This window comes from Ranitomeya variabilis, chromosome 5 (assembly GCF_051348905.1).
Source record: "Ranitomeya variabilis isolate aRanVar5 chromosome 5, aRanVar5.hap1, whole genome shotgun sequence".
In the NCBI taxonomy this organism is placed as follows: Eukaryota; Metazoa; Chordata; class Amphibia; order Anura; family Dendrobatidae; genus Ranitomeya; species Ranitomeya variabilis.
In genome coordinates this window covers 331961206-331988395 of record NC_135236.1, presented here as the reverse complement: position 1 = coordinate 331988395, position 27190 = coordinate 331961206, and the positions used below count along the sequence as shown (strand labels likewise).

Genomic DNA, 27190 nt, shown 5'->3' with positions numbered 1-27190 from the left:
AATGTCACGATGGTTGCAGGCTTTGCAGTGTTCATAAATCTCTCCCCCCATGTGCTCACCCACCTGTCCACTCTCTCTTTCTCCATGTACTGGCGTACTTTTTAGGAGGAGCCATGTTGGCGTTGATATTTGCTTTTTAACCCCTTAGTGATGGAGCCACATTTTGAAATCTGACCAGTGTCACTTTACGTGGCAATAACTCTGGAACGCTTCAACATATCCCAGTGATTTTGTGACAAATTATACTTTATAATAATGGTAAATTTAGGTTGATATGTTTTGTGTTCATTTATAAAAAATATCAGAAATTTGAGAAAAAATGTTAAAAAATAGCAATTTTTAAACTTTGAATGATTATCCCTTTAATCCAGATAGTCATACCGTAGCAAAACATTAATAAATAACATTTCCCTCATGTCTGCCTTATATCAGCACCATTTGCAAAATGTTGTTTTATTTTGTTAGCGTTTTTAGGAGGTTTAAAAATGTACCAGTAATGTTTAATTTTTTCAAGGAAATTAACAACATTTATTTGTCACGGTTACACCGTGCTGCCAACAATATGTCATGGATCCCAACAATATGTCATGGATCCCGGGGAGGATATCTTCTATCCCCACTACTCACACCAATGTGTCACGAACCAGGGTTGTTTGGGTGCCCCTGGTTCCTTCTGAAGGGGATTTATCTACATCCCACTTCCCAGTTCCGGTTTGGAACTTGCAGCTCTCTTGCGCCCCCTTACCATCAGTTCAGATCAGGTACTGCACCTAGGGTAATTGGTCGCCAGAAAGGCTGCCTGCTATGTACTGGCTATTGGGCACGCTGCAGTGATATAACTACTCCCACTCAGGCGGGAACAATAATTATCAACGCCGCCGGTCGCTGCAAAGACGCCCAGTTGCACAGAACAAGGTCACTGCCATCAGCTCCAATTAATGGGTCCGGAGCCAACCCAAATCAGTAGCGTAATTCACTTCAGAGGACACGACAGTTCGTATAGAGCATGAAGAGACAAGCTAGTAAAATTATATATTTTACTCCATAAAAGATAGGCAGTATTTCCAAAAATATTAAAAAGATATTATAAAGAAGACGAATCATGTGTATATTACAATTACAAATAAAAAGGGATTAACGGTGAAAATTGACTTACGACTCTTTCATATCATTCAATGGTATGCCGTGTGCTGGCTGGGGGAGGGGACCTTCCCCACTTATTCTCAGGTCAGATTGCACAGCCTGTCATAGCTGAATCCCCCGGCAAAAGACACTGCAAGAATCCTGCTTCACACAGATATTCCCTGCCTAAAGCCCAGGCACTCCCCCTGTGGTGACACCACTTAGAAACTGAAACCTCCTCTTTACTTACAATGTGAAAACTATTTTTTACGCATACATTGCTGTGTGAACCTCACATAAGTACAACTCGATGCTCATGATGTTCCCCATGTCAGGGGCATTCTTTTAAGTGTAAATACAGAGCCATTACATAAACTGCTTAAGGAGAAATCCGCACTTTGCACTCGTTGCGCCTATCTGCTCGCGCTTTCAGTGGGTGATAGGTCTACCGGTAGACATCCGAAATATGTAATTCATATATTTCTAGCCCAAATCGGTGCCGCAATATCTCAATTTAAAAGAACAATAGAAATCCATGCCTTTTGAGAGGGACTATACCAGTTTCAACTAGTACTAGATGGGAGGAGGGATGAGTAGGTTGCACAGAACCTAGTATTTGCAAGGAAAAACAATAAAAATTAATCTTCACACACACGGCGAATAAGCCTCCTTACCTTGACAAGCCAGAGCTGGTATGTCACTCTCCATAAGGAGAAACCTTACCCCTTAGACCCCAGTCCAGAGCCTCTCACCTAGCCAAATTAGTTCTCATGCTTCGCACTGACGAGGGCCAACAGTCCAAAACACCGTGTCTGTGAATTGAGATACTGATTTGGCTTTTATTCTAAGTCATATTGCATGACTCGTCAAAGGGTTGATTGTGACTTGTAGGATCGCTACTTCCAACAGGTGGCGCTATAGAGTTTAAGTCCTCTTTTTCTCTGAAGAGGCAATTTGCATATCTTCACACACAGGCAGAGTGAGGGTTTGAATTACACACATAGCAGCAGGCAGAAGAGAAGAGGGGGGGGGTCGGAATGGCCCGCAGCGTGTGTCTTGTAAAGCTAGGCAGATACTCAAACATGTCATATTTACATTATTGTGCCATTATATTTTTAGGGACCTATCCATGTTTGAAGAGCCTTTAGGGGTCCCACATATTGGGAAACACCCAAAAGTGATACCATTTTAAAAACAGCACCGCCTGACATATTGAAAACTGCAGTCAGGTAGTTTATTAACCCTTCAGGTGTTTTTCAGGAATTAATGCGAAGTGGCATGACAAAAATGAAAATGTGTATTTTTACCAATGAAATGCTGCTAACTTTTGAACAGGTTACAACAGCCGTCAGACTCTAAGGCAGCTATTCGGTTGTGAATTGCCATTTCAAACATCGGGACCACACACAATCATAATCTGAGGGCACCAATTGGGATAAAGAGGGAGCCCCCACACTCTGTTAACCATTTCTATTATGTAGTCACTATTGACAGCAGCATCTAAGGGTTTAAACAGATTTAGAAGGTGCAAACACTGATTGTGGCTGATGCAGCAAGTTGTCAGCTGTAGTGTACAGCTGACAACTGCTGGATTGTCACCTGTATGGGGATTCCATTCTCTTGTTTCTCAGGACAGCTAAAAGACGTATTGATGGTCATTAAGGGGTTAAAGGGGTTTTCCCACGAATGAAAGTTAATTTTAAGAATTGTCTGTCTGACCGTGTACGGAGCATACCACATCTCCTGGGCAGGGGAGGAAGCAAAAGACAATCCTTTCATAGTAGGTGGGGACACAATCCCGTTGACAAGGACGATAGTTACACCCAGTTGTCAATTTATTCTTACTTTACCAAGTTGAATAACCAAGGACTCACACAATACAGAGCTCTGAAAATGCTCCAAATGTTTTAATCGGGAATTTAATAAAAGAAAAATTAAAGCCTTTCACCTTAAATATTAACATTTGTATTACAAGAAAATCTATGGAAAATCCAAATTAAAACTTTAATTTGTGTAACTAGTAAACAAAATCATTGCAGCATTTTCCTAAGCTGTGCAGTTCTTGTAATAAATGAGAAGTGAGGCTCCACGTGAATTTAATATTCTGCAGTACTTAGTGCAAATAACTCAATTTTCAGCTTGCACAAAGCATGGAAAAACATAATACCATTCAGTAATTGTGTCTTTATCGGATTTACTGGATAATATTAATTTCAAAATGTTAAATGCTCAGACTGGGAGTGATCAATTTATCAGAATTTGTAGCCAAGGATGTCTAATTTCTATTTGAGTTATTTGGATAATTCTGCTCATTTCTATTTATACTTTGTTCTTACATCATAATTACGTTCTGTTTAAGTAGAATGTCGGCTATATTACACTTCAGCTGCTACAATTGTTGGAGAAATGTCACTTCGTCGTCTCATTGCCTTGATAAGACAAATTGAATTGCAAACAATAGTCTGAGTCATATTACAGCGTACCTACAAGACAGTACATTTTTGTGTATGCAGCATTATCAAACATGGTTTTAGTATCTTATGACCTAATTGGCACTTGATCTGTGGAGGAAAATGTCAAGCATTCTTCATCACACATGTAATGGACAAGCACCAATTGTTGTGGTTTTCTAACTTTCCGCACTTATGGAAAAACTGAGAATTCATGTAACTTTGTATATAGTAATCAGTGTTCTCTGTGACCTTCTCAGGGATCCTGCCAGCAAGACTGCCCTAAGTTTCATTATAAATGGTTCAATCACATTATGTTTTTTGTCCTCAGTGAGGATCATAATTTACTGTCAGATCAGTAAAATGACCTTGGCACTTGGCCTCAGTTACAATTCATCTGTCTTTCCATGCACTAAAATGTCACATGATATGGACAGTTGGGTTATGCCCCACTAAGATCTGTCAGTAAAGTTGCCATGCAGGTGGAGAAAATCTTTTCTCCCCCTAAATGCCCACATACACATTAGATTAAAGACAGCTGCTTATATTAGCAGGCTCAGCCAAGAGTCTAATGTGTATGCAGTCCTCCCGACTGTCCTGTCCAGATGTTGGGCAGATAAGGATCCGACATGTCTGATATTTTTGTTCTTGGCGATATAAGCCTCCGTCAAAAACGTCTTGCAGCGTCACTCTTGTAGATAACACAGGAATGCGTAGCGGAACAAGCAATCCAGCATATGAAAGCGTCATGTGAGAGAGCCATAGCCAATATGGTCATATTTTATTCCCTGGAGAACATACAACACATTAGAAGTTGGAAGTTAGACAATTTTCCATTTCATTTGAAAAATTAACTCATTTAAAAACTGATGGCAGCAACACATCTCAAAAAAGTTGCTGGACAAGTTAACAAAAGGCTGGAAAAGTACAGGGTCATCTTGGGGTCATCTTTGGGGTCATCTGAAGGCAATTGTCTATGCTGTGAAGATGCAAGATGTGCAGCATCTGAAACAACGGATACATGTCTTCTGCGGTGTTGCTATCAGTGTGTCAAGAGTGGGAGAAGAGGGTTGTGTTGACAATCCAGCACAATGGGCATCACTTTGAACACATTTTATAAATGGTCATAAACTTGTAAATAACTCATGAAAGAATAAAGTTACGTTAAAACCAAGCACACCATTGTTTTTCTTGTGAAATTCTCAATAAGTTTGATGTGTCACATGACCCTCTTCCCATTGGAAAAATAAAGTTGGATCCAAAATGACCGACTTCAAAATGGGCGCCATGGTCACCACCCATCTTGAAAAGTTTTCCCCCTCCCATATACTAATGTACCACAAACAGGAAGTTGGTATCACCAACCATTCCCATTTTATTTAGGTGTATCCCTATAAATGGCCCACCCTCTAGATGGTACTAATGAAAAACAGTTGGATGGTCAATTTTCAACTAAACCGCATAACTGTATATAAAAAGATAATGTAAGAGAGGCAGAATCTCTCAGAAGTAAGGATGTTCACCATTCTGTAAACAGCTGCATCTAAAAATTGTGCAACAATTTCAGAAAAATGATCCTCAACATAAAATTGTAAAGACTTTGAATAACCCACCATCTACAGTACATAGTATCATCAAAATATTCAACGATTCTGGAGAAATTCACATGCACAAGGGACAAATCAGTATTAGATACTCATTCTCTACAGGCCCTTGGCAGTACTGCATTTAAAATAGGAATTATTCGGTTATGCAAATCACTGCATGGGCACAGGAATACTTCCACAAATCATGGTCTGTGAACACAGATCACCACAAATGCAAGTTCATCCACAAATGCAAGTTAAAGCTCTGAACTGAGACAAAATGGAAACTATTTTGTGGACAGATGTAGCAAAATTTTAAATTCTTTACGCAAACCACGGACGTCGTGTCCTTTGGACTCAAAGGGAGAGGGACCACCCAGCTTGTTATCAGCACACATTTCAAAGGCCTGCATCTCTGGTTACATGGGGCTGCATTAGTACTTATAGCATGGGCAACTTACACATCTTGAAAGCCAGTATCAGTACTACAGGTTTAGAACAAAATATGCTCACATGTAGGCAATTTCTATTTAAGGGAATGGGCTTGCATATTTCAGCAAGACAATGCTAAACCACATACTGCCATCCATCACAACAGCATGGCTTCATAGAAAAGTTCAGATGATGAACTGGCCGCTTGCAGTCCAGGCTTTCACCAATAGAAAACATTGGAAAATTATAAAACAAAGACTCAGGACTGTCGAGCAGCCAGAATCCTATATCAGACAAGAATGAGACAACATTCCTCTCACAAAATTCCAATAATTGGGGTGCATGGCCTAAATCGGCATGCTGTAGGACGTGTGAGTGCATCCTCCTGCAATTTGTCCAATATAACATCTGCTATACTTACTAAAACAGACCTAAACTTACACCCGGAGATATCCAAAATGTCCCTACACCTCATTGCATACTTTAGGTAATGATAATTTGCTGAAAAGAGGCAGCGAGAAAGCTCTGAGGCGTAGGAGACCCAAACATCCAAAATAGCGCGGCTGGGGATCCTGTTACTGCCGCAGCGGAAGGTAAACAATGCAAGATAGCTGTAAAGTTGGAGGCGTTTGCTCCTAAATAATGAGTGAGGCCACAGAGTCTGTATACAGGCAACATCTCTTCTGAGGACGGCCAGTCTGAGTGAATTGCCGAGTGGCTGCCATCATTGCACAGTGGTGGGAAAACACCACAAAAAGGTACTCCAAAACATACCAAAAACCCACTCTGTGGAACATTATGTCTGCTTTTTTACAGTGTAAAAAGTCAGTAACTACGTTGTCTCTGCATGTAGGCAGCATATGAGACACCCTGAACATCATAAGGCTGGACTTGAAAAGAGTGTGCAAAAGAACCAGTGCTATTGAAAATAAGGTATCCACTTTGAAAGATGGCATCACCAGGATGGGAAAAGAGATCTTGAGAAAGTAACGGCCACTCTGTTCCAAAACTGACAACCTAAAAAATAGACTTCACCTCAATAATATCAGGATTGTGGGCTTTCCTGAAAAATCAGAAGGCCCTCAGCCTACTGAATTAATCAAATCCTGGCTGCTGCAAAAGTTTTGGGGAAAAAATCCTCTTCCTCTATATACTCTAGAGAGGACTCGCCAGATTCCGACCCATCCACTTACTCCAAGGAGACCATCTTGACCATTCTTAGCCAAGATTCTTCAATGTAAAGACTGGGATTCAATCCTATTGTAGCGCCAGTATCCTTGCATGGCTCTTCCACCTCCCCCCAGCAGGGACACTGACACGCTCACCTCCACGGTCTGCTGTTCCTCATGCTTCAGCTTCTGCCGCAGCTCTCAGGTCCCAGGGCAGCGTATGCATTCCGGAGGTGTCCCTAGCCTATTTCTGGGAGACATCATGTTTTTCAGGCACACTGCCCTGTAGGAAGGTGCCTAAGCAACTTGACTTTTTAGTTTGTCTTCAAACCTACTAGTTCGTTGTCAGGTCCCCGTCATGTCTGAACCAGTACCTGTGATCCTAAACCCATCCTGTCTAAACCAACTTTCCAGTCTGAACCAGCAGTAGTATCCTTTCTGACAGTGATCCTGACCCTGTCCCACCTGACAATCCGACTCTGTACCTGCATCCTTGTCCCTTGGAGTCAGCTGCAGTGGTACCGGGGACTACCCTAGAGTGGTACCTGGCGGCTACCTGTGGCACAAGCCAAACTCCACCAACAGGGGCTCTAGTGAAGAACCAGGTAGCCACTTAGTCACGCCCCTCCAGGACAAGCCTGGCTCATGGCACAGTGGGTCGACATCTACACGAGGCAAAAGACCATCAGGACTTTACCTTTAACAGAAGCAAAGTCTCTATTTTTACAGACTACTCTATGGTGATCCAAAAAAGAAGAGCTAGGTTTACAGACATCAAGAAACGTCTGAGAAACCCAGGAGTAGGATACTTCATGATCTATCTGGCCAAATTCAAAGTTGTAAGTCTTGGTACCACTCAATTCTTTGAAGATCACAGGGAAGCTTTTAAATGGCTGGACTTAAATAAGAGGTAGCTGCATGAGAATCGTGGAGCTACTCATGTTTTATGCGGGACAAAAATCTATGTTGCAGGTTTGAATTGAGTTTGCCATGAACTGCTAAGAGGGTTAATTTCCTTGTTCCCCTTATTCTCTCCCTTTCCTTTCCTCCCACTGCCCTTTCTTCCACCCTTTTTTCCCACTCATTCCCTCTCCCCCTACCTTTTCCCTTCCTCTCCTTTCTCCACCCTCTTTCTCTATCACATCCCTTCCCTCCCCTTCTTCTGCCTCCCCTTCTCTCTCCCCCAAGCCGCCTCTTCCCCTTTTATAGCCTCCCCTTCTTTATCCCTCTGCTCCCCCCTCACTCTCACCCCCTTCCCCCTTTCTTCTCCATCCTCTCCTTTATTTCACTCTCTTAATTTCTCATACGCTGTACAAGTACATGTATATTTGTTGAAAAAATAGCCTTAATAATAGACCGAACCTCACATAATGGCTAAAACATTGTCTATAATTAGTTGGAATGTTAGGGGACTATCCAACCTTACAAAAAGGCGTGCTATATTCCAATATCTGAAAGGTTTTCTTCCGGCCATATATATTGTGCAAAAAACCCATTTAACGTGAGACACTACTAGTCTTATGGGGACGGAGGGAAACTGGCTAGGTCTGCTAGTGTCTGCTAATAAGCTGGAAAATCCTCTTTGTAGTCATGAAGGAGGTTATAGATGTAGATGGTCAATATATATGTTTCTTATGCAAAATATATAACCAACCCTTTATTATTATTAGGATTTATATTCCTCCGCCCTTCTCTATCAAGATTTGTAAAAAAGTATTAAACTTTGGGGGCTTACATTCTAATTTGCCAACATTAATAATATAATAATAATAATAATTTTATTTATATAGCGCCAACATATTCCGCAGTGCTTTACAAATTATAGAGGGGATTTGTACAGACAATAGACATTACAGCATAACAAAAATCACAGTTCAAAACAGATACCAAGAGGAGTGAGGGCCCTGCTCGCAAGCTTACAATCTATAGGTTAATCTTGAGTGACTTTAATAACATTATTGATATAGATATAGATAACTGCCGTTTAAACGACACTCCCTGTGACTGCTCTATTTCAGGGTTTGGCTGTCTCCTGCATGAATTAGCACTATATGATATTTGGAGACGAACACACACACAGAGACCTAACAATACTCATGCGGCTCATCCACATACTGTACCCTATCTTGAATAGACATGGCATTGGGAAAATACCTAGTTTTTCCATACATAGGCAGCGCCTAATATCTAGCGAGAACGCTCTCTGACCACTCTCTCCTCTAAGTCATTCTGAAATTCACTAATACGGTGTTATATAAGAATGTATTATGGAAGCCAAACTATTTTTGGTTATTCACAATAAAATAGGGCTAGTATTTGGTCAGTAATTTACATTATTATTATGCATTTTTATAGCGCCATTTATTCCATGACGCTTTACATGTGAAAAGGGGGCCAATATGGACAAATAAAATAAACATGAGCAAAAAAAGGCACTAACAGGTACAGAAGGAGGAAGGACCCTGCCTGTGAGGGCTCACAGTCTGCAGGGGATGGGTGAGGATACACTAGGAGAGGGTAGAGTTGGTCATAAGGCGGTTCAGCAGACAGAGGATCACTGCAGGTTGTAGGCTTGTCAGAAGAGGTGAGTCTTCAGGTTCTTTTTGAAGGTTTCTGTGGTAGGCGAGAGTCTGATGTGTTGGGGTAGAGAGTTCCAGAGTATGGGGGAAGCATGGGAGAAGTCTTGGATGTGGTTGTGGGAAGAAGAGATAAGAGGGGAGTAGAGAAAGAGATCTTGTGAGCATTGAAGGTTGGGTGTAGGTAAGTACCGGGAGACCATGTCACAGATGTATGGAGGAGACTGGTTGTGGATGGCTTTGTATGTCATAGTAAGGGTTTTGAATGGAATTGGAGTGGTGCCAGAGTGCTAGAGGGGAGGCCAGAGAGTAGGAGGTTGCAGTAGTCAAGGTGGGAGATGATAAGGGCGTGCACTAGTGTTTTTGAGGTTTCGTTGTTGAGGAATGCGTGGATCCGGGAAATAATTTTGAGTTTGAGACGGCAGGAGGAGGCAAGGGCTTGGATATGTGACTTGAAAGAGAGGCCAGAGTCGAGGATCACCCCGAGCATGCGGGACTGGGGAATGTGAGCAGCCATTGACCTTGATGGATAGATCTGGTGGAGGGGTAGAGTGAGATGGGGGAAAGATTTACATCAGTATTTGTAAGCCAAAACCAGGAGTGAGTGATAGAAACATGTCACCACTTCTGTATTTATTATACGTTTCCTCTGATTGTTCCACTCCTGGTTTTGGCTTACAAATACTGATGTGAAATACTAACTAAATACTGACCATGTGAACATGGCCCTTAAAGAGATTTCCAAATCATTTAATTCTTGTATTATTTACATTGTACACAGCATCCCAACTTTTTTGGAATTGTGGTTGTAGGATGTATGAACACAACTACATACCCAGCCTTCTAACTTGGCACATTCTAAAAGAATTCAGTGCTTTGAATTTACTTCTCATGGTGAGTAGTATGGGAGTGGCAGTGGCAATCTGGAATGAAGATAATTACTATATGGTTAAACATTGTGGTGGTGCACATTTTATCTATTATGCTTATGTAATAGTTTGGTAAAGAAACAGAGAAATGCTTCTAAGAGTATAAACACAAGATATTCAGTAAGTATTGCTCTGTCAAAGCTAACTACTATTTTCTAACGGTAACCACACAATGCACATGGGTGCGATTACATTTTGGGTTGTCCACGTTAAACAGTTGTATAAGTAAAAGCGAAAAAATTACACTTGCTAGAATAAACAATACAAAAAAAAAATCACCTCTGCAATTTTCCATCCATCCAGTGCAAGCCCAATGATAGCCATTGTTGACCAGCTGTCAGTACTTGACTGCTGCAACCAAGGCTCAGGACTGAGCGGCAGGTCCACTGATTGGATGCATCAGTCACGTACTGGGAACTTGTCAACAATAACCAGCAGATCTTTTCATTTTTTCCCAAGAACTTGACAACTACCTGTAAAAAAAACAGACATATACTGCATCTATTTTAATGGACTGCATGTGAAATCTTTCAACAGTTTACGGGAAGAAAAAAGGCTTCTGGAACGGGAGTATGAAAGAATCCCCAAAACTGGGGTAAGTATTGTATCTTTATATTTAATCTATATGTGTCTGTACATTTTTTTTCTTCTATATTTTTTACAATTATTTTGTAATGATTTTTTAGTCCTCCTCCTAGGCGATTAGAACCTGAAATTGCTTGATTGTCTATGAAATACACTGCATTACTGTAGTACAACCTCAGAGTGGACTTCATAGGAGTTCTAACATGGTAGGCACAGGGTCCTTCAGTAAGGCCCCCATCGGCCATGGCAACCCATCGTCATGCCAGAAATGGCAACATGTGGAGGGAATGATGGCCATCAGAGCGGAACACTTTTAAATCCCACTGTTACACTTGACAGCGAGGTTTGACTGATGGCAATTAAAAGGTTAAAGCCAACACCCGTGCTGTATGGATCAGGGTCAGTTCTTGAGCCTGCTCCATGCAAACAGTGACCTCATCCTCTGTACATGTATGGCAGATGTCACTAAAGCCTTAAAGGGATTGTCTGGCATTCATTTTATTTAATAAGAGAGAGCCATTACAAAACAACAATCATAGGCTCACACTTTCTAATACCCACGTTAATCTATGACAGGCTGTGCCGCCTCAGGAAGTGATCACTGTACCATCCTAATGTCACAGGACGACTAAAACCTGTTATGAGCTGCAGCAGTCAAGTGACTGGAACAGCATGTCATGAATTCACTGAGAACTGGCAAATCCTCTATACAGATCTTTAATACTGTATTACATCCACTGAATTGTTGTTTCAGTCACTTGACCGCTGCAGCTAATCACAGGCTTCCGCAATAAGGTTATACACATATGTTGCAAAAGAAAAAAAATAGGGCCATTTTTTTCTAAAGTCAGACAAAACAAATTGGAGCATCTGTGATTTTTCTGAAGTTGGAGAAGCATGTCCAGAATCTTGTAATTATCACGTTACAGTTGGATTCACTGTGGAAGCATTTAAAGAGACCAGGATGTATGAAAATAGAACTTAAACACGTGCTAAAAAGAAAAAATGAAATGTTTATTTAATGGAAAGAGGAGGCATATCTCAAGAGGAATATAATGATGTCTGCAGGGAATGCAGGGCGAGCGTTAGAACAGCTAAAGCCAATCATAAAGTGAGGCTTATAAGGGAGACAAAAGCAATAAAAAAGGATTTGGGGGGTATATCAAAAGCAAAAGAAAAGTCAAAGATGGAGCCAGGAAATTAGAGACCAGTGAGCCTTACCAGGAAAGATCTTTGAACAAATTATTAAACAGCATATATGTAAGTACCTGGATAAGAATACAGTAATTAACCAGTGCCAGAGTGGGGTTGTAGCAAAAAACTCATGCCAGACTAATCTAATTTCCTTTTATGATGGAATCACTGACTGGGTGGATCAGGGAAAGGCGGTAGATATAGTATACTGCATGTCGACTTCAGCAAAGCATTTGATAAAGTATCTCATACTATCCTGATTGAAAAGATTACAAAGTATGGGATTGACAAGGCTATGGTTAGGTGGATTTATAACTGGCTCAGTGATTGTGCGCAAAGAGTGGTAGTAAATGGTTGCACATCTAACTGGTAGATTGTTTCAAGTGGGCTACCACAAGGCTGTGCCCTGGCCTCAACATTTGGTCAACATTTTTATAAATGATTTAGGTAAAGGAACTGAAGGTAAATAATCAAATTTGCAGACGATGCAAAGCTAGGAGGGATAGCTAACACTAGAGAAGATAGAGAAAGGATTCAGAAGGATCTAGATAAGCATGAACAATGGGCAACGACTAATAGAATGGTATTTAACAGGGAGAAATGCAAGATTCTACATCTGGGCAAGAAAAATGAAAATTACATTTATGGAATGGGCCGAATAGAACTAAGTAACAGCATGTGTGAAAAAGCCTTGGGTATACTAATAGATCACAGACTGCACATGAGTCTGTTTTGTAGCAGAAAAAAAGGCAAACACAGTTCTAGAATGTATTAAGAGAAGCATAGAGTCTAGATCACATGACATAATTATGCCACTCTACTCCTCCTTAGTCTACGTTCACATTTGCGGTCTGCGCCACAGCGTCGGGCGCCGCAGCGTCGCCGCATGCGTCATGCGCCCCTATATTTAACATGGGGGCGCATGGACATGCGTCGCACTTGCGTTTTGCGCCGCATGCGTCCCTGCGGCGCCCGCGTCCGGGCGCAGAGGACGCAGCAAGTTGCATTTTTGCTGCGTCCAAAATCAATGAAAAAAAGGACGCATGCGGCGTAAAACGCAGCATTGTGCATGCGTTTTGCTGCGTTTTTGTTTGCGTTGTGCGTTGCGGCGCCGACGCTGCGGCGCACAACGCAAATGTGAATGTAGCCTTAGTCAGGCCTCATCTGGAATACTGTGTCCAGTTCTGGCAACCACATTTTAAAATAGACATTGAAAAACTGGAGCAAGTTGAGAGAAGAGATACCAGGATGGTAAGCGGACTACAAAGTATGTCCCACAAGGAACGGTTAAAGGATCTGGCAATGATTAGCTTGCAGAAAAGAAGGCTAAGAGGAGACTTAATAGCTGTCTACAAATATCTGAAGGGATGTCACAGTGTAGAGGAATCATCATTATTCTCATTTATACATGAGAACACGAGAAGCAATAGAATAAAACTGAAAGGGAGAAAATACAGATTAGATAAATTTAGAGAAAGTTAGAAAAAACGTTATGACAGTGCGGGTGATCAGTGAGTGGAATCAATGAGTGGAACAGGCTGCCACAAGAGGTGGTGAGTTCTCCTTCAATGGAAGTCTTCAAACAGAGGCTGGACAGACATCTGTCTGTGATGGTTTAGTGAATCTTACATTGAGCAGGGGGTTGGACCAGATGACCCAGGAGGTCCCTTCCAACTCTAACATTCTATGATTCTGTTGACTTCTTTTAAGTATCTGGGGATGTAGACATCATTTACAGTTGTAAGGTTTTACTGTAAATTTTCAGTTTGTTTATAGGAATGAATAGTAAAAAAGAAAAAGATAGGTTGACAATCGAGCACAGATTGTGGTTCTGTATACAGATGGTAGATGGGTCGGTGGAGCTGGTTGTAAACTTTTAAAATGTATCATTCTATTTCTAATATAATCTATAGTAAGGGCTGCTCAGAGCAATTAATCAACTTGCAATTATTACTTTGCAGCTTATAAAATTGACAGGGACAGTTATGTGCAAATGTATTGTTTTTATTACCTTTTCTGAATCTCTCCTTATTTCCTCCTATTTCCTTTTTTTATGAGAGATATAGATGCACAATATAAATATGTTTTTACATTACAGGAGTTAGAGAAAAGGGCCAAACTGCTGAAGGAAACCAGCGATGAGCTGCAGAAAGAGAACACCCAGAGAATACTGGAGATTAAAGCACTGAAGGAAGACTTGTCCTTAAAGGAAAGAGAAATTCAAAGAGAGAAAGTAGAACTTGAAAAGATAGAAGAAAAACAAGAAGTCATAAAGGTGTGATGATTACAAGACAACAGATATTTATTATCCTCCCTTCTGCTACGTAATCCCTTCCTGACCAAGTGATTTTCCTTTTTTTTTTCCATTTTCATTTCTTTACTGCTCTAGATTCAGGAGCCATAACTTTTTAATTTTTCAGACAATTTAGCCATATGAGGGCTTCTATTTTACTTTTTTTTTTGCAGAACACGTTTTAGTTTTGAATTACACCACTCAGTTTCCCATTAAGGTTACTAAAAGAAAAACAAAATCCAAGTGCAATGACATTGCACACATAATGCAATTCTGCAATTATTTTTGTAGTTTGTTTTTATGACAGTTAAAGTATGATTCTCCAGCTCAATACGATAACGGCGATACCAAACTTGTGTCTCCTCTTGTGCCAGATATCTTGTAGAAAGGATCCTATTTACTTATAGCACAGCCCATTGGGGTGTACGTTGTTTTACAATAAGAATCTGACAGTTTGCAATAGAGACTCTGAATAAGTCCAAATAGAGAAAATGTAGAATGTATGAGAACAGAACATTGATGGATAAATATGACGGTTTTCTTTTCTTTTTCATCTGTCCTGTGTGTTTTGTTTTAGGATGAACTTGTTCAGGTCCAGTACATTCCAGAGCAAATTGGCAAAGACATTGAGAAGATTAATCGCAAAGCAATGTAGGCCATTTCATTTTAATTTGCAAAACATGTATGAATCACGTAGCATGCAAAGAGTTGAAATGAATAATAATGATCACATATCCGTCCAGCCAAGGTCTATACGCAGGCATTTCCAACATGGAATGTTTTACAATTGGCGTGCCCGACCTTTCTCAGATTTGGATGAATGAAACCTTCCTGATGTAAACACGTGTTCTGCCGGACCTGCTCAGGGAATTTCAATATTTGTTAAAAATTGAGTCAGAAATCTGATATCTACTAAGGCTAAAACATATGTGCACAAATAATGAGTCTGTGTGGGTGTTTTTACTGTATGTACAGTACTGTGCAAAATACTTTGGTATCTGTGGGAAAAAATATTTGAACTAAGAATACTTTAAAAAATAGAAATGTTAAATAGTTTATTTTTATAAATAAAATACAAAGTGAGTGAACATAAGAAAAATGTAAATCAAATCAATATTTGGTGTGACCACCCTTTGCTTACAAACCAGGATCAAAGCATCTGTCCTTCTAGGTACACTTGCTAGTACATAGTTTTTAAGGAACTCGGCAAGGAGATTGTTCCAAACAACTTGGAGAACTAACCACAGAACTTCTGTGGATGTAAATTTCTACATATTTGTCTCTTCATTTAATCCCAAACAGACTCAATGATGTTAAGATTAGGGCTCTATGGGGGGCATATCAGCACTTCCAGAGTGAAAATTGTTCATCCCTTCCATGGCAATCATTTTTAGCGCTTAGTAAAGCCCCTTTGATTATATTAATTATTATGAGCTTCTGCAAATGCAATGCAAAGCCAGACACCAGTTTCTAGTAGCATTCCTGAGAAGCATTAGCCTCTTCCTTGTGGACAATAGCCATATTTACACTGTGTGCAGAATTATTAGGCAAGTTGTATTTTAGAGGATTATTTTTATTATTGATCAACAACTACAGGTCCTTCTCAAAAAATTAGCATATAGTGTTAAATTTCATTATTTACCATAATGTAATGATTACAATTAAACTTTCATATATTATAGATTCATTATCCACCAACTGAAATTTGTCAGGTCTTTTATTGTTTTAATACTGATGATTTTGGCATACAACTCCTGATAACCCAAAAAACCTGTCTCAATAAATTAGCATATCAAGAAAAGGTTCTCTAAATGACCTATTACCCTAATCTTCTGAATCAACTAATTAACTCTAAACACATGCAAAAGATACCCGAGGCTTTTAAAAACTCCCTGCCTGGTTCATTACTCAAAACCCCCATCATGGGTAAGACTAGCGACCTGACAGATGTCAAGAAGGCCATCATTGACACCCTCAAGCAAGAGGGTAAGACCCAGAAAGAAATTTCTCAACAAATAGGCTGTTCCCAGAGTGCTGTATCAAGGCACCTCAATGGTAAGTCTGTTGGAAGGAAACAATGTGGCAGAAAACGCTGTACAACGAGAAGAGGTGACCGGACCCTGAGGAAGATTGTGGAGAAGGACCGATTCCAGACCTTGTGGAACCTGAGGAAGCAGTGGACTGAGTCTGGCGTGTGCAGGAAATGGGCTACAGGTGCCGCATTCCCCAGGTAAAGCCACTTTTGAACCATAAACAGCGGCAGAAGCGCCTGACCTGGGCTACAGAGAAGCAGCACTGGACTGTTGCTAAGTGGTCCCAAGTACTTTTTTCTGATGAAAGCAAATTTTGCATGTCATTCGGAAATCAAGGTGCCAGAGTCTGGAGGAAGACTGGGGAGAAGGAAATGCCAAAATGCCTGAAGTCCAGTGTCAAGTACCCACAGTCAGTGATGGTGTGGGGTGCCATGTCAGCTGCTGGTGTTGGTCCACTGTGTTTCATCAAGGGCAGGGTCAATGCAGCTAGCTATCAGGAGATTTTGGAGCACTTCATGCTTCCATCGGCTGAAATGCTTTATGGAGATGAAGATTTCATTTTTCAGCACGACCTGGCACCTGCTCACAGTGCCAAAACCACTGGTAAATGGTTTACTGACCATGGTATTACTGTGCTCAATTGGCCTGCCAACTCTCCTGACCTGAACCCCATAGAGAATCTGTGGGATATTGTGAAGAGAAAGTTGAGAGACGCAAGACCCAACACTCTGGATGAGCTTAAGGCCGCTATTGAAGCATCCTGGGCCTCCATAACATCTCAGCAGTGTCACAGGCTGATTGCCTCCATGCCACGCCGCATTGAAGCAGTCATTTCTGCCAAAGGATTCCCGACCAAGTATTGAGTGCATAACTGAACATTATTATTTGATGGTTTTTTTGTTTGGTATTAAAAAACACTTTTATTTGATTGGTCGGGTGAAATATGCTAATTTATTGAGACAGGTTTTTTGGGTTATCAGGAGTTGTATGCCAAAATCATCAGTATTAAAACAATAAAAGACCTGACAAATTTCAGTTGGTGGATAATGAATCTATAATATATGAAAGTTTAATTGTAATCATTACATTATGGTAAATAATGAAATTTAACACTATATGCTAATTTTTTGAGAAGGACCTGTATGTTCTCAATCAACCCAAAAGACTCATAAATATCAAAGCTTAATATTTTTGGAAGTTGGAGTGTTTTTTTCAGATTTGGCTATCTTAGGAGGATATCTGTTTGTGCAGGTAACTATTACTGTGCAGAATTATTAGGCAACTTAATAAAAACCAAATATATTCCCATCTCACTTGTTTATTTTCACCAGGTAAACCAATATAACTGCACAAAATTTAGAAATAAACATTTCTGACATGCAAAAACAAACCCCCAAAAAATGAGTGACCAATATAGCCACCTTTCTTTAAGACACTCAACAGCCTTCCATCCATAGATTCTGTCAGTTGCTTGATCTGTTTACGATCAACATTGCGTGCAGCAGCCACCACAGCCTCCCAGACACTGTTCCGAGAGGTGGACTGTTTTCCCTCCCTGTAGATCTCACATTTTATGAGGGACCACAGGTTCTCTATGGGGTTCAGATCAGGTGAACAAGGGATCCATATCATTATGTTTTCTTCTTTGAGACCTTTACTGGCCAGCCACGCTGTGGAGTAGTTGGAGGCATGTGATGGAGCATTGTCCTGCATGAAAATCATGTTTTTCTTGAACGATACCTACTTCTTCCTGTACCACTGCTTGAAGAAGTTGTCTTCCAGAAACTGGCAGTAGGTCTGGGAGTTGAGCTTCACTCCATCCTCAACCTGAAAAGGTCCCACAAGTTCATCTTTGATGATACCAGCCCATACCAGTCCCCCACCTCCACCTTGCTGGCGTTTGAGTCGGAGTGTAGCTCTCTGCCCTTCATTGATCCAGCCTCTGGCCCATCAAGAGTCACTCTCATTTCATCAGTCCATAAAACCTTTATTTCTTGGCCCAGTCTTGTCGTTTTATCTTATGCTTCTTGTACAAAGGTGGTCGTTTTTCAGCCTTTCTTACCTTGGCCATGTCCCTGAGTATTGCACACCTTGTGCTTTTTGTTAATCCAGTAACGTTACAGCTCTGAAATATGGCAAAACTGGTGGCAAATGGCATCTTGGCAGCTTCACACTTGATTTTCCTCAATTCATGGGCAGTTATTTTGCGCCTTTTTTGCCCAGCACGCTTCTTGCGACTCTGTTGGCTATTTGCCATGAAACACTTAATTGTTCGGTGATCACGCTTCAAAAGTTTGGCATTTTCAAGACTGCTGTATCCCTCTGCAAGTCATCTCACAATTTTGGACTTTTCAGAGCCCGTCAAATCTCTCTTCTGACCCATTTTGCCAAGGAAAGGAAGTTGCCTAATAATTAAGCACACCTTATATAGGGTTTTGATGTCATTAGATAACACCCCTCCTCATTACAGAGATGCACATCACCTGATTTACTTAATTGGTAGTTGGCTCTCAAGCCTGAACAACTTGGAGTAGGACAACATGTATAAAAAGTATCATGTGATCAAAGTACAACTTGCCTAATAATTCTGCATACAGTGTATATCTCTCTTTATATCTGTAGTTGTATATATATATATATATATATATATATATATATATATATATATATATGCAAATATAATATATGTACCCATATTGCATGCATATTGCATACATCACCAGCTCAGATGCTGGTGAATTTTCTCATTGCACAGGGTGGATTCAAAAGTTTGTAGGCACACAGGGTAACTGCATACTTTTTGTTTTACACCGGACAACCCGTTTAAAGGGGTTCGGTGCTGCACAAATTGTGCCAGAACGTGTCCTGAAGATGTCTGCAACCGCACGCACTCACTCAGGGACCCCTATCTAAGGTGTTTAGGACCACGGAAATAGCTGTTGATCGGATTCCCCCCTTACACCGCCAGCTGTTTTTCATTAGTCCCACTTACTGACAGTCTTTTGTTAACTCTGGCAAAGAAGCCCCAGGGCTGTGGAGCAGCTAGAATCTTACATCAGGCAAGATTACAACATTCCGCTCCCAAAACTCCAGCAAATGGTCTCCTTACTACCCAGCTGTTTACAGACTGTTGTCAAAAGAATAGGAGATGCTACACAATGGTAGACATGTCCTTGTCCCAACTTTTTTTTAGATGTGTTGCTGCCATCAATTGGTAAATAGATAATTATTTTCAAATGAAATGGAAAAATGTTTAATTTTCACCTTCTGGTCTGTGATCCATGTTCTGTTGTGAATAAAATATGGATATAAGAGAATTCCAAATCATTGCATTCTTGTCTTCTTTACATTTTACAATTTTACACAGCGTCCATTTTTGGATTTGGGTTGTATATTTACAATGTAGATACTACTTTAATAATGAAGTATAGACCTCTGCTATCACTATGTACATATCATCCTGTCAGTATGACATGAAAGGGAACCTGTCACCAGGTTTGAACTATATTAGATAACAACTCCACCTGTCAGCCCTGATAAACAGCATTCTATAACACTGTATATATGCCCCCACCCTAACCTACAAGACATCAAAAAGACCTTTTATTATACTCACCTGTGGGGCGGTCCAATGAGTGTCGCTGGTTTTGGTCCGGCTCCTTCATTCTTCTTGCAATGCCATCCTCCTTCTTGTTTCACGTGGATAACACGTTTATACATCATGCACAGTCTCCCCGGAATCACTCTCCTGCGCAGGTGTACTTCACGGCGGAGTAAATTACTGCAGTGCACAGGTGCCGGGGCTCTTGACTAGTTATGAGCGAATATACTCGTTACTCGAGATTTCTCAAGCATGCTCGGGGGTCCTCCGAGTATTTTTTAGTGCTCAGAGACTTAGTTTTCATCGCCTCAGCTGAATGATTTACAGCTATTAGCCAGCATAAGTACATGTGGGGGTTGCCTGGTTGCTAGGGAATCCCCACATGTAATCAAGCAGGCTAGTAGCTGTAAATCATTCAGCTGCGGCGAAGAAAACGAAATCTCCGAGCTTTAACAAATACTCGGAGGACACCAGAGCATGCTCGGGAAATCTCGAGTAACGAGTATATTCGCTCATCACTACTCTTGACCTTTCCCGGTCCATGTGCACTGCAGTACTTTGCTCTGCCCTCATCAGGGCAGAGAAGTTCACCTGCGCAGGAGAGTGATACTGGGGAGCCTGTGTGGACGACTTAGGAAGAAGGAGGGTGGCATCGTAAGAAGAAGGGAGGCTCCGGACCAAGACCAGCGACACCTATCCGACCGAACCGCCCGCAAGGTGAGTATAATAAAAGGTCTATTTCTTGTCTTTCAGGTTGGGTTGGGGGCTTATATAGCGCATTATAGAGTGCTGTATATGAGGGCTGAAAGGTGGTGGCCTTATTTATTATCGGTCAAACCTGGTGACAGGTTCCCTTTACATTTTATCTGACTACAATTTTTTAAACATACAGAATAATAAGCTCAATGTATGTTGAGTATGCTAAATCCTTTCATTGTGTACTTGGCCAGCGAATCACAAATTTATATCCAAGAGACATGTATTAAACATAATATACATCATCTGGCTGTTGTGAATTTGGATTCTGGGCTCCCCCGGTGGCCGCTTGTGGAATTGGACTTGTCATCCTCTTTCCTGTTTCACCTGGTTCCATCAGTAGTGGGTGTCGCTATTTAAGCTCATTTCTCTGGTGGTTTCTTGCCGGTCAACAATGTTATCTGATGCCTCTCAGTGCTTGTTCCTGCTTCTGACAACTACTAGATAAGTTGGACTTTTGTCCATGTTTCTTTTTGCCTATTTGTTCCAGTTCACAGCTGAAGTTTTGTTACTGTGTCTGGAAAGCTCTCGTTGATCAGGGATTGCTACTCTGGCGTTATGAGTTAATGCCAGAGTTTAAGGTAATCTCTGGATGGTGTTTTGTTAGTGTTTTTCTGCTGACCATGAAAGTATACTATCTGTCTTCTGCTATCTAGTAAGCGGACCTCAAATTTGCTAAGACTATTTTCCTGCTGCGTTTGTTGTTTCATCTGAACTCACCGTCATTATATGTGGGGGGCTACTGTCTTCTTTGGAATATTTCTCTAGAGGTGAGCCAGGTCTTATATTTCCCTCTGCTAGCTATTTAGGTCTTAGGCCAGAGCTGGGCATCTAGCAATAAATAGGAAATGCTACCTGGCTATTTCTAGTTGCGCGGCAGGCTTAGTTCATGGTCAGTATAGTTCCATCTTCCGAGAGCTTGTCCCTCTATAGGCTTGCTATGGTCTCTGCCTGCAGAGATCATGACAGTTTGACCGGCCAATAAAGTGTTAAAGACCCAGGTTGAGAAAGGAGAGTTATAAGAAGTCTGCTGGAATTTTTTTTTTTTTTTTTTTTTTTTTTCCTCCAGTTTGCCTTGCTGCAGTCTTTTTTCTCTCTCTCCTCCTAATCTCTGTATTGCTCTGTGTGCACCTGACAATAATGGATCTTCAGAGTGTAACTGCGGGTTTGAATAATCTCATCACGAAAGTACAAAATTTGCAAGATTTTGTGGTACATGCTCCAGTATCTGAGCCGAGAATTCCTTTGCCGGAGTTCTTCACAGGGAATAGAGCTAGCTTCCAGAATTTCCGAAATAATTGTAAGCTTTATTTGTCCCTGAAGTCTCGTTCAGCTGGAGACCCTGCTCAGCAGGTTAGGATTGTGATTTCCTTGCTCAGGGGTGACCCTCAAGATTGGGCCTTCTCATTGCCAGCAGGGGATCCTGCGTTGCGCGATGTGGATGCGTTTTTTCTGGCCTTGGGCTTGCTTTATGAGGAACCTCATTTGGAACTTCAGGCAGAAAAAACTTTGATGGCACTATCTCAGGGGCAAGACGAAGCTGAGGTTTATTGCCAAAAATTCCGTAAATGGTCTGTGCTTACTCAGTGGAATGAGTGCGCCTTGGCGGCAACTTTCAGAGAAGGTCTCTCTGATGCCGTTAAGGATGTTATGGTGGGGTTCCCTGTGCCTGCAGGTCTGAATGAGTCCATGACAATGGCTATTCAGATTGATAGGCGTCTGCGGGAGCGCAAACCGGTGCACCATCTGGCGGTGTCTATGGAAAAGACGCCAGAAAGTATGCAGTGTGATAGAATTCTGTCCAGGAGCGAGCGACAGAATTTTAGACGGAAGAATGGATTGTGCTTCTATTGTGGGGATTCTACTCATGTTATATCAGCATGCTCTAGGCGTACAAAGAAGCTTGATAAGTCTGTTTCCATTGGCACCATTCAGTCTAAGTTTATCTTGTCTGTAACCCTGATTTGCTCTTTGTCATCCATTGCCACGGACGCCTATGTTGACTCTGGCGCCGCTCTGAGTCTTATGGATTGGTCCTTTGCCAATCGTTGTGGTTTTGATTTAGAGCCTTTGGAGACTCTTATTCCTCTGAAGGGGATTGACTCCACCCCATTGGCTAATAATAAACCACAGTACTGGACACAAGTAACCATGCGTATCAATCCGGATCACCAGGAGATTATTCGTTTCCTGGTGCTGTATAATTTACATGACGATTTGGTACTGGGATTGCCATGGTTGCAGTCTCACAATCCAGTCTTGGACTGGAGAGCTATGTCTGTGTTGAGCTGGGGATGTAAGGGTATTCATGGGGACTTACCTTTGGTTTCTATTTCGTCGTCCATTCCCTCTGAAGTCCCTGAGTTCCTCTCTGATTATCAAGACGTCTTTGACGAACCCAAGCTTGGGTCGTTACCTCCGCACCGTGAGTGCGATTGTGCCATAGATTTGATACCGGGTTGCAAATATCCAAAGGGTCGTTTGTTTAATCTGTCTGTGCCGGAACATGCTGCTATGCGGGAATATATAAAGGAGTCTTTGGAAAAGGGACATATTCGTCCATCTTCTTCTCCCTTGGGAGCTGGGTTTTTCTTTGTCTCAAAAAAGGACGGCTCTTTGAGACCATGTATTGATTATCGGCTTCTGAATAAGATCACTGTTAAGTACCAATACCCATTGCCATTGCTTACTGATTTGTTTGCTCGTATAGAGGGTGCTAAGTGGTTCTCTAAAATTGATCTTCGTGGGGCGTATAATTTGGTGCGGATCAGGCAGGGGGATGAGTGGAAGACCGCATTTAATACGCCCGAGGGCCACTTTGAGTATTTGGTCATGCCTTTTGGTCTTTCTAATGCCCCTTCAGTTTTCCAGTCTTTTATGCATGATATTTTCCGCGATTTTCTGGATAAATTTATGATAATATATCTGGATGATATTCTGATTTTTTCTGATGACTGGGACTCTCATGTCCAGCAGGTCAGGAGAGTTTTTCAGGTTCTGCGGTCTAATTCTTTATGTGTGAAGGGGTCTAAGTGCGTTTTTGGGGTCCAGAAGATTTCCTTTTTGGGGTATATTTTTTCTCCCTCTTCCATTGAGATGGATCCCGTCAAGGTGCAAGCTATTTGTGACTGGACTCAGCCCTCCTCTCTTAAGGGTCTTCAGAGATTTTTGGGCTTTGCCAACTTTTACCGCCGATTTATTGCTGGTTTTTCGGATGTCGTTAAACCACTGACTGATTTGACCAGACATGGCGCTGATGTTGCTAATTGGTCCCCTCATGCTGTAGAGGCCTTTCAGGAGCTTAAGCACCGTTTTGCCTCTGCCCCTGTGTTACGTCAGCCTGATGTGAATCTGCCTTTTCAGGTTGAGGTTGACGCTTCGGAGATCGGAGCTGGGGCAGTGTTGTCGCAGAAAGGTTCCGACTGCTCCGTCATTAGGCCTTGTGCTTTCTTTTCTCGCAAATTTTCGCCTGCAGAGCGGAATTATGATGTTGGGAATAGGGAGCTTTTGGCCATGAAGTGGGCGTTTGAGGAGTGGCGCCATTGGCTAGAGGGGGCTAAGCATCAGGTGGTGGTATTGACTGACCACAAAAATTTGATTTATCTTGAGACTGCCAGGCGCCTGAATCCTAGACAGGCGCGCTGGTCTTTATTTTTTTCTCGCTTTAATTTTGTGGTGTCATACCTACCGGGTTCTAAGAATGTTAAGGCAGATGCCCTTTCTAGGAGTTTTGACCCGGACTCTCCTGGTAATGCTGAACCCACAGGTATCCTTAGGGAGGGAGTAATTTTGTCGGCCGTTTCTCCTGATCTGCGGCGGTCCTTGCAAGAGTTTCAGGCGGATAGACCGGATCGTTGTCCGCCTGATAGACTGTTTGTTCCGGAGGATTGGACCAGTAGAGTCATCTCTGAGGTACATTCTTCTGCATTGGCAGGTCATCCCGGAATTTTTGGTACTAGGGATTTGGTGGCAAGATCCTTCTGGTGGCCTTCCCTGTCACGAGATGTGCGAGTCTTTGTGCAGTCATGTGACATTTGTGCTCGGGCCAAGTCTTGTAGTTCTCGGGCTAGCGGACTGCTGTTGCCCTTGCCTATTCCTAAGAGGCCTTGGACACACATCTCGATGGATTTTATTTCAGATCTGCCTGTTTCCCAGAAGATGTCTGTCATCTGGGTGGTCTGTGACCGTTTCTCTAAAATGGTCCATTTGGTTCCTCTGCCCAAGTTGCCTTCTTCTTCTGAGTTGGTTCCTCTGTTTTTTCAGAATGTTGTCCGATTGCACGGTATTCCTGAGAATATTGTTTCTGACAGAGGTACCCAATTTGTGTCTAGATTTTGGCGGGCATTCTGTGCTAGGATGGGCATAGATTTGTCTTTTTCATCTGCTTTTCACCCTCAGACTAATGGCCAGACCGAGCGGACTAATCAGACCCTGGAGACATATCTGAGGTGTTTTGTCTCTGCTGACCAGGATGATTGGGTTGCCTTTTTGCCATTGGCAGAGTTCGCCCTCAATAATCGGGCCAGCTCTTCCACCTTGGTGTCCCCGTTTTTCTGTAATTCGGGGTTTCACCCTCGATTTTCCTCCGGTCAGGTGGAATCCTCGGATTGTCCTGGAGTGGATGCGGTGGTGGAGAGATTGCATCACATCTGGGGGCAGGTTATGGACAATTTGAAGTTGTCCCAGGAGAAGACTCAGCGTTTTGCCAACCGTCATCGTCGTGTTGGTTCTCGGCTTTGTGTTGGAGATTTGGTGTGGTTGTCTTCTCGTTTTGTCCCTATGAGGGTCTCTTCTCCTAAGTTTAAACCTCGGTTCATCGGCCCTTATAGAATATTGGAGATTCTTAATCCTGTTTCTTTCCGTTTGGACCTCCCTGCGTCCTTTTCCATTCATAACGTTTTTCATCGGTCGTTATTGCGCAGGTATGAGGTACCTGTTGTACCTTCAGTTGAGCCTCCTGCTCCGGTGTTGGTTGAGGGTGAGTTGGAGTACGTTGTGGAGAAAATTTTGGACTCTCGTGTTTCCAGACGGAGACTCCAGTATCTGGTCAACTGGAAGGGTTACGGCCAGGAGGATAATTCTTGGGTCAATGCATCTGATGTTCATGCTTCTGATCTTGTTCGTGCCTTCCATAGGGCTCATCCTGGTCGCCCTGGTGGATCTGGTGAGGGTTCGGTGCCCCCTCCTTGAGGGGGGGGTACTGTTGTGAATTTGGATTCTGGGCTCCCCCGGTGGCCGCTTGTGGAATTGGACTTGTCATCCTCTTTCCTGTTTCACCTGGTTCCATCAGTAGTGGGTGTCGCTATTTAAGCTCATTTCTCTGGTGGTTTCTTGCCGGTCAACAATGTTATCTGATGCCTCTCAGTGCTTGTTCCTGCTTCTGACAACTACTAGATAAGTTGGACTTTTGTCCATGTTTCTTTTTGCCTATTTGTTCCAGTTCACAGCTGAAGTTTTGTTACTGTGTCTGGAAAGCTCTCGTTGATCAGGGATTGCTACTCTGGCGTTATGAGTTAATGCCAGAGTTTAAGGTAATCTCTGGATGGTGTTTTGTTAGTGTTTTTCTGCTGACCATGAAAGTATACTATCTGTCTTCTGCTATCTAGTAAGCGGACCTCAAATTTGCTAAGACTATTTTCCTGCTGCGTTTGTTGTTTCATCTGAACTCACCGTCATTATATGTGGGGGGCTACTGTCTTCTTTGGAATATTTCTCTAGAGGTGAGCCAGGTCTTATATTTCCCTCTGCTAGCTATTTAGGTCTTAGGCCAGAGCTGGGCATCTAGCAATAAATAGGAAATGCTACCTGGCTATTTCTAGTTGCGCGGCAGGCTTAGTTCATGGTCAGTATAGTTCCATCTTCCGAGAGCTTGTCCCTCTATAGGCTTGCTATGGTCTCTGCCTGCAGAGATCATGACACTGGCAGAGGGTACGGTACTTGAGATCCGGAAATGAAGAGATATCCACAATGTTTAGATTGCCTTGTATAAAGTGAGGTTTGGTGCTGAAATGATTATACACTTGTTATTACATCTCATACTTTGTCTCAATTACAGAGAAACAGGAAAAAAAAAGTTAAAGCTGGAGGAACAGTGCCAAGAGTTAAACCACAACCTCAGAAAGATAGAAAATAAAACCAAAAAGATGTTGGAGGAGAAAGAAGATGTTACAAAGGAATTGGATGGGAAAAGGACATTTATGGAAAATAAAGAGCAGGAATGTAATAATCTGACCAAACTCCTGGAGTTTTCCAAGGAAAATGAAGCAGTCGCTCTGGGAGAAAGGTTACTTCACACCTTCTTTTCTATGTGTGCTGTAATCGGAGGTAGTGCAGCTGTAGAAAATGTTGTATCCGCACCAGGTTCTATGTCACCATTTGCCTATAGTCCCAGTATACTGTTCGCTCAGATTGTACTGTTATATCATAGACTACAATATAGAGTTAATGGTGCCATTCTCCCGGTA

The 27190-nt window shown here is 41.9% G+C and overlaps 1 protein-coding gene across 2 annotated transcripts in view; it reads left to right on the top strand.

Annotated features, from left to right (window-relative positions):
- CCDC146 (coiled-coil domain containing 146) overlaps positions 1 to 27190 on the top strand; it is a 185902-nt gene that overhangs the window by 119960 nt on the left and 38752 nt on the right. For both annotated transcript variants that reach the window (XM_077264713.1, XM_077264714.1), the window contains exons 5-8: positions 10802 to 10859; positions 14142 to 14318; positions 14914 to 14987; positions 26782 to 27009. In XM_077264713.1, the coding sequence (XP_077120828.1) occupies positions 10802 to 10859; positions 14142 to 14318; positions 14914 to 14987; positions 26782 to 27009 (537 nt within the window). The remainder of the gene's footprint in view (positions 1 to 10801; positions 10860 to 14141; positions 14319 to 14913; positions 14988 to 26781; positions 27010 to 27190) is intronic.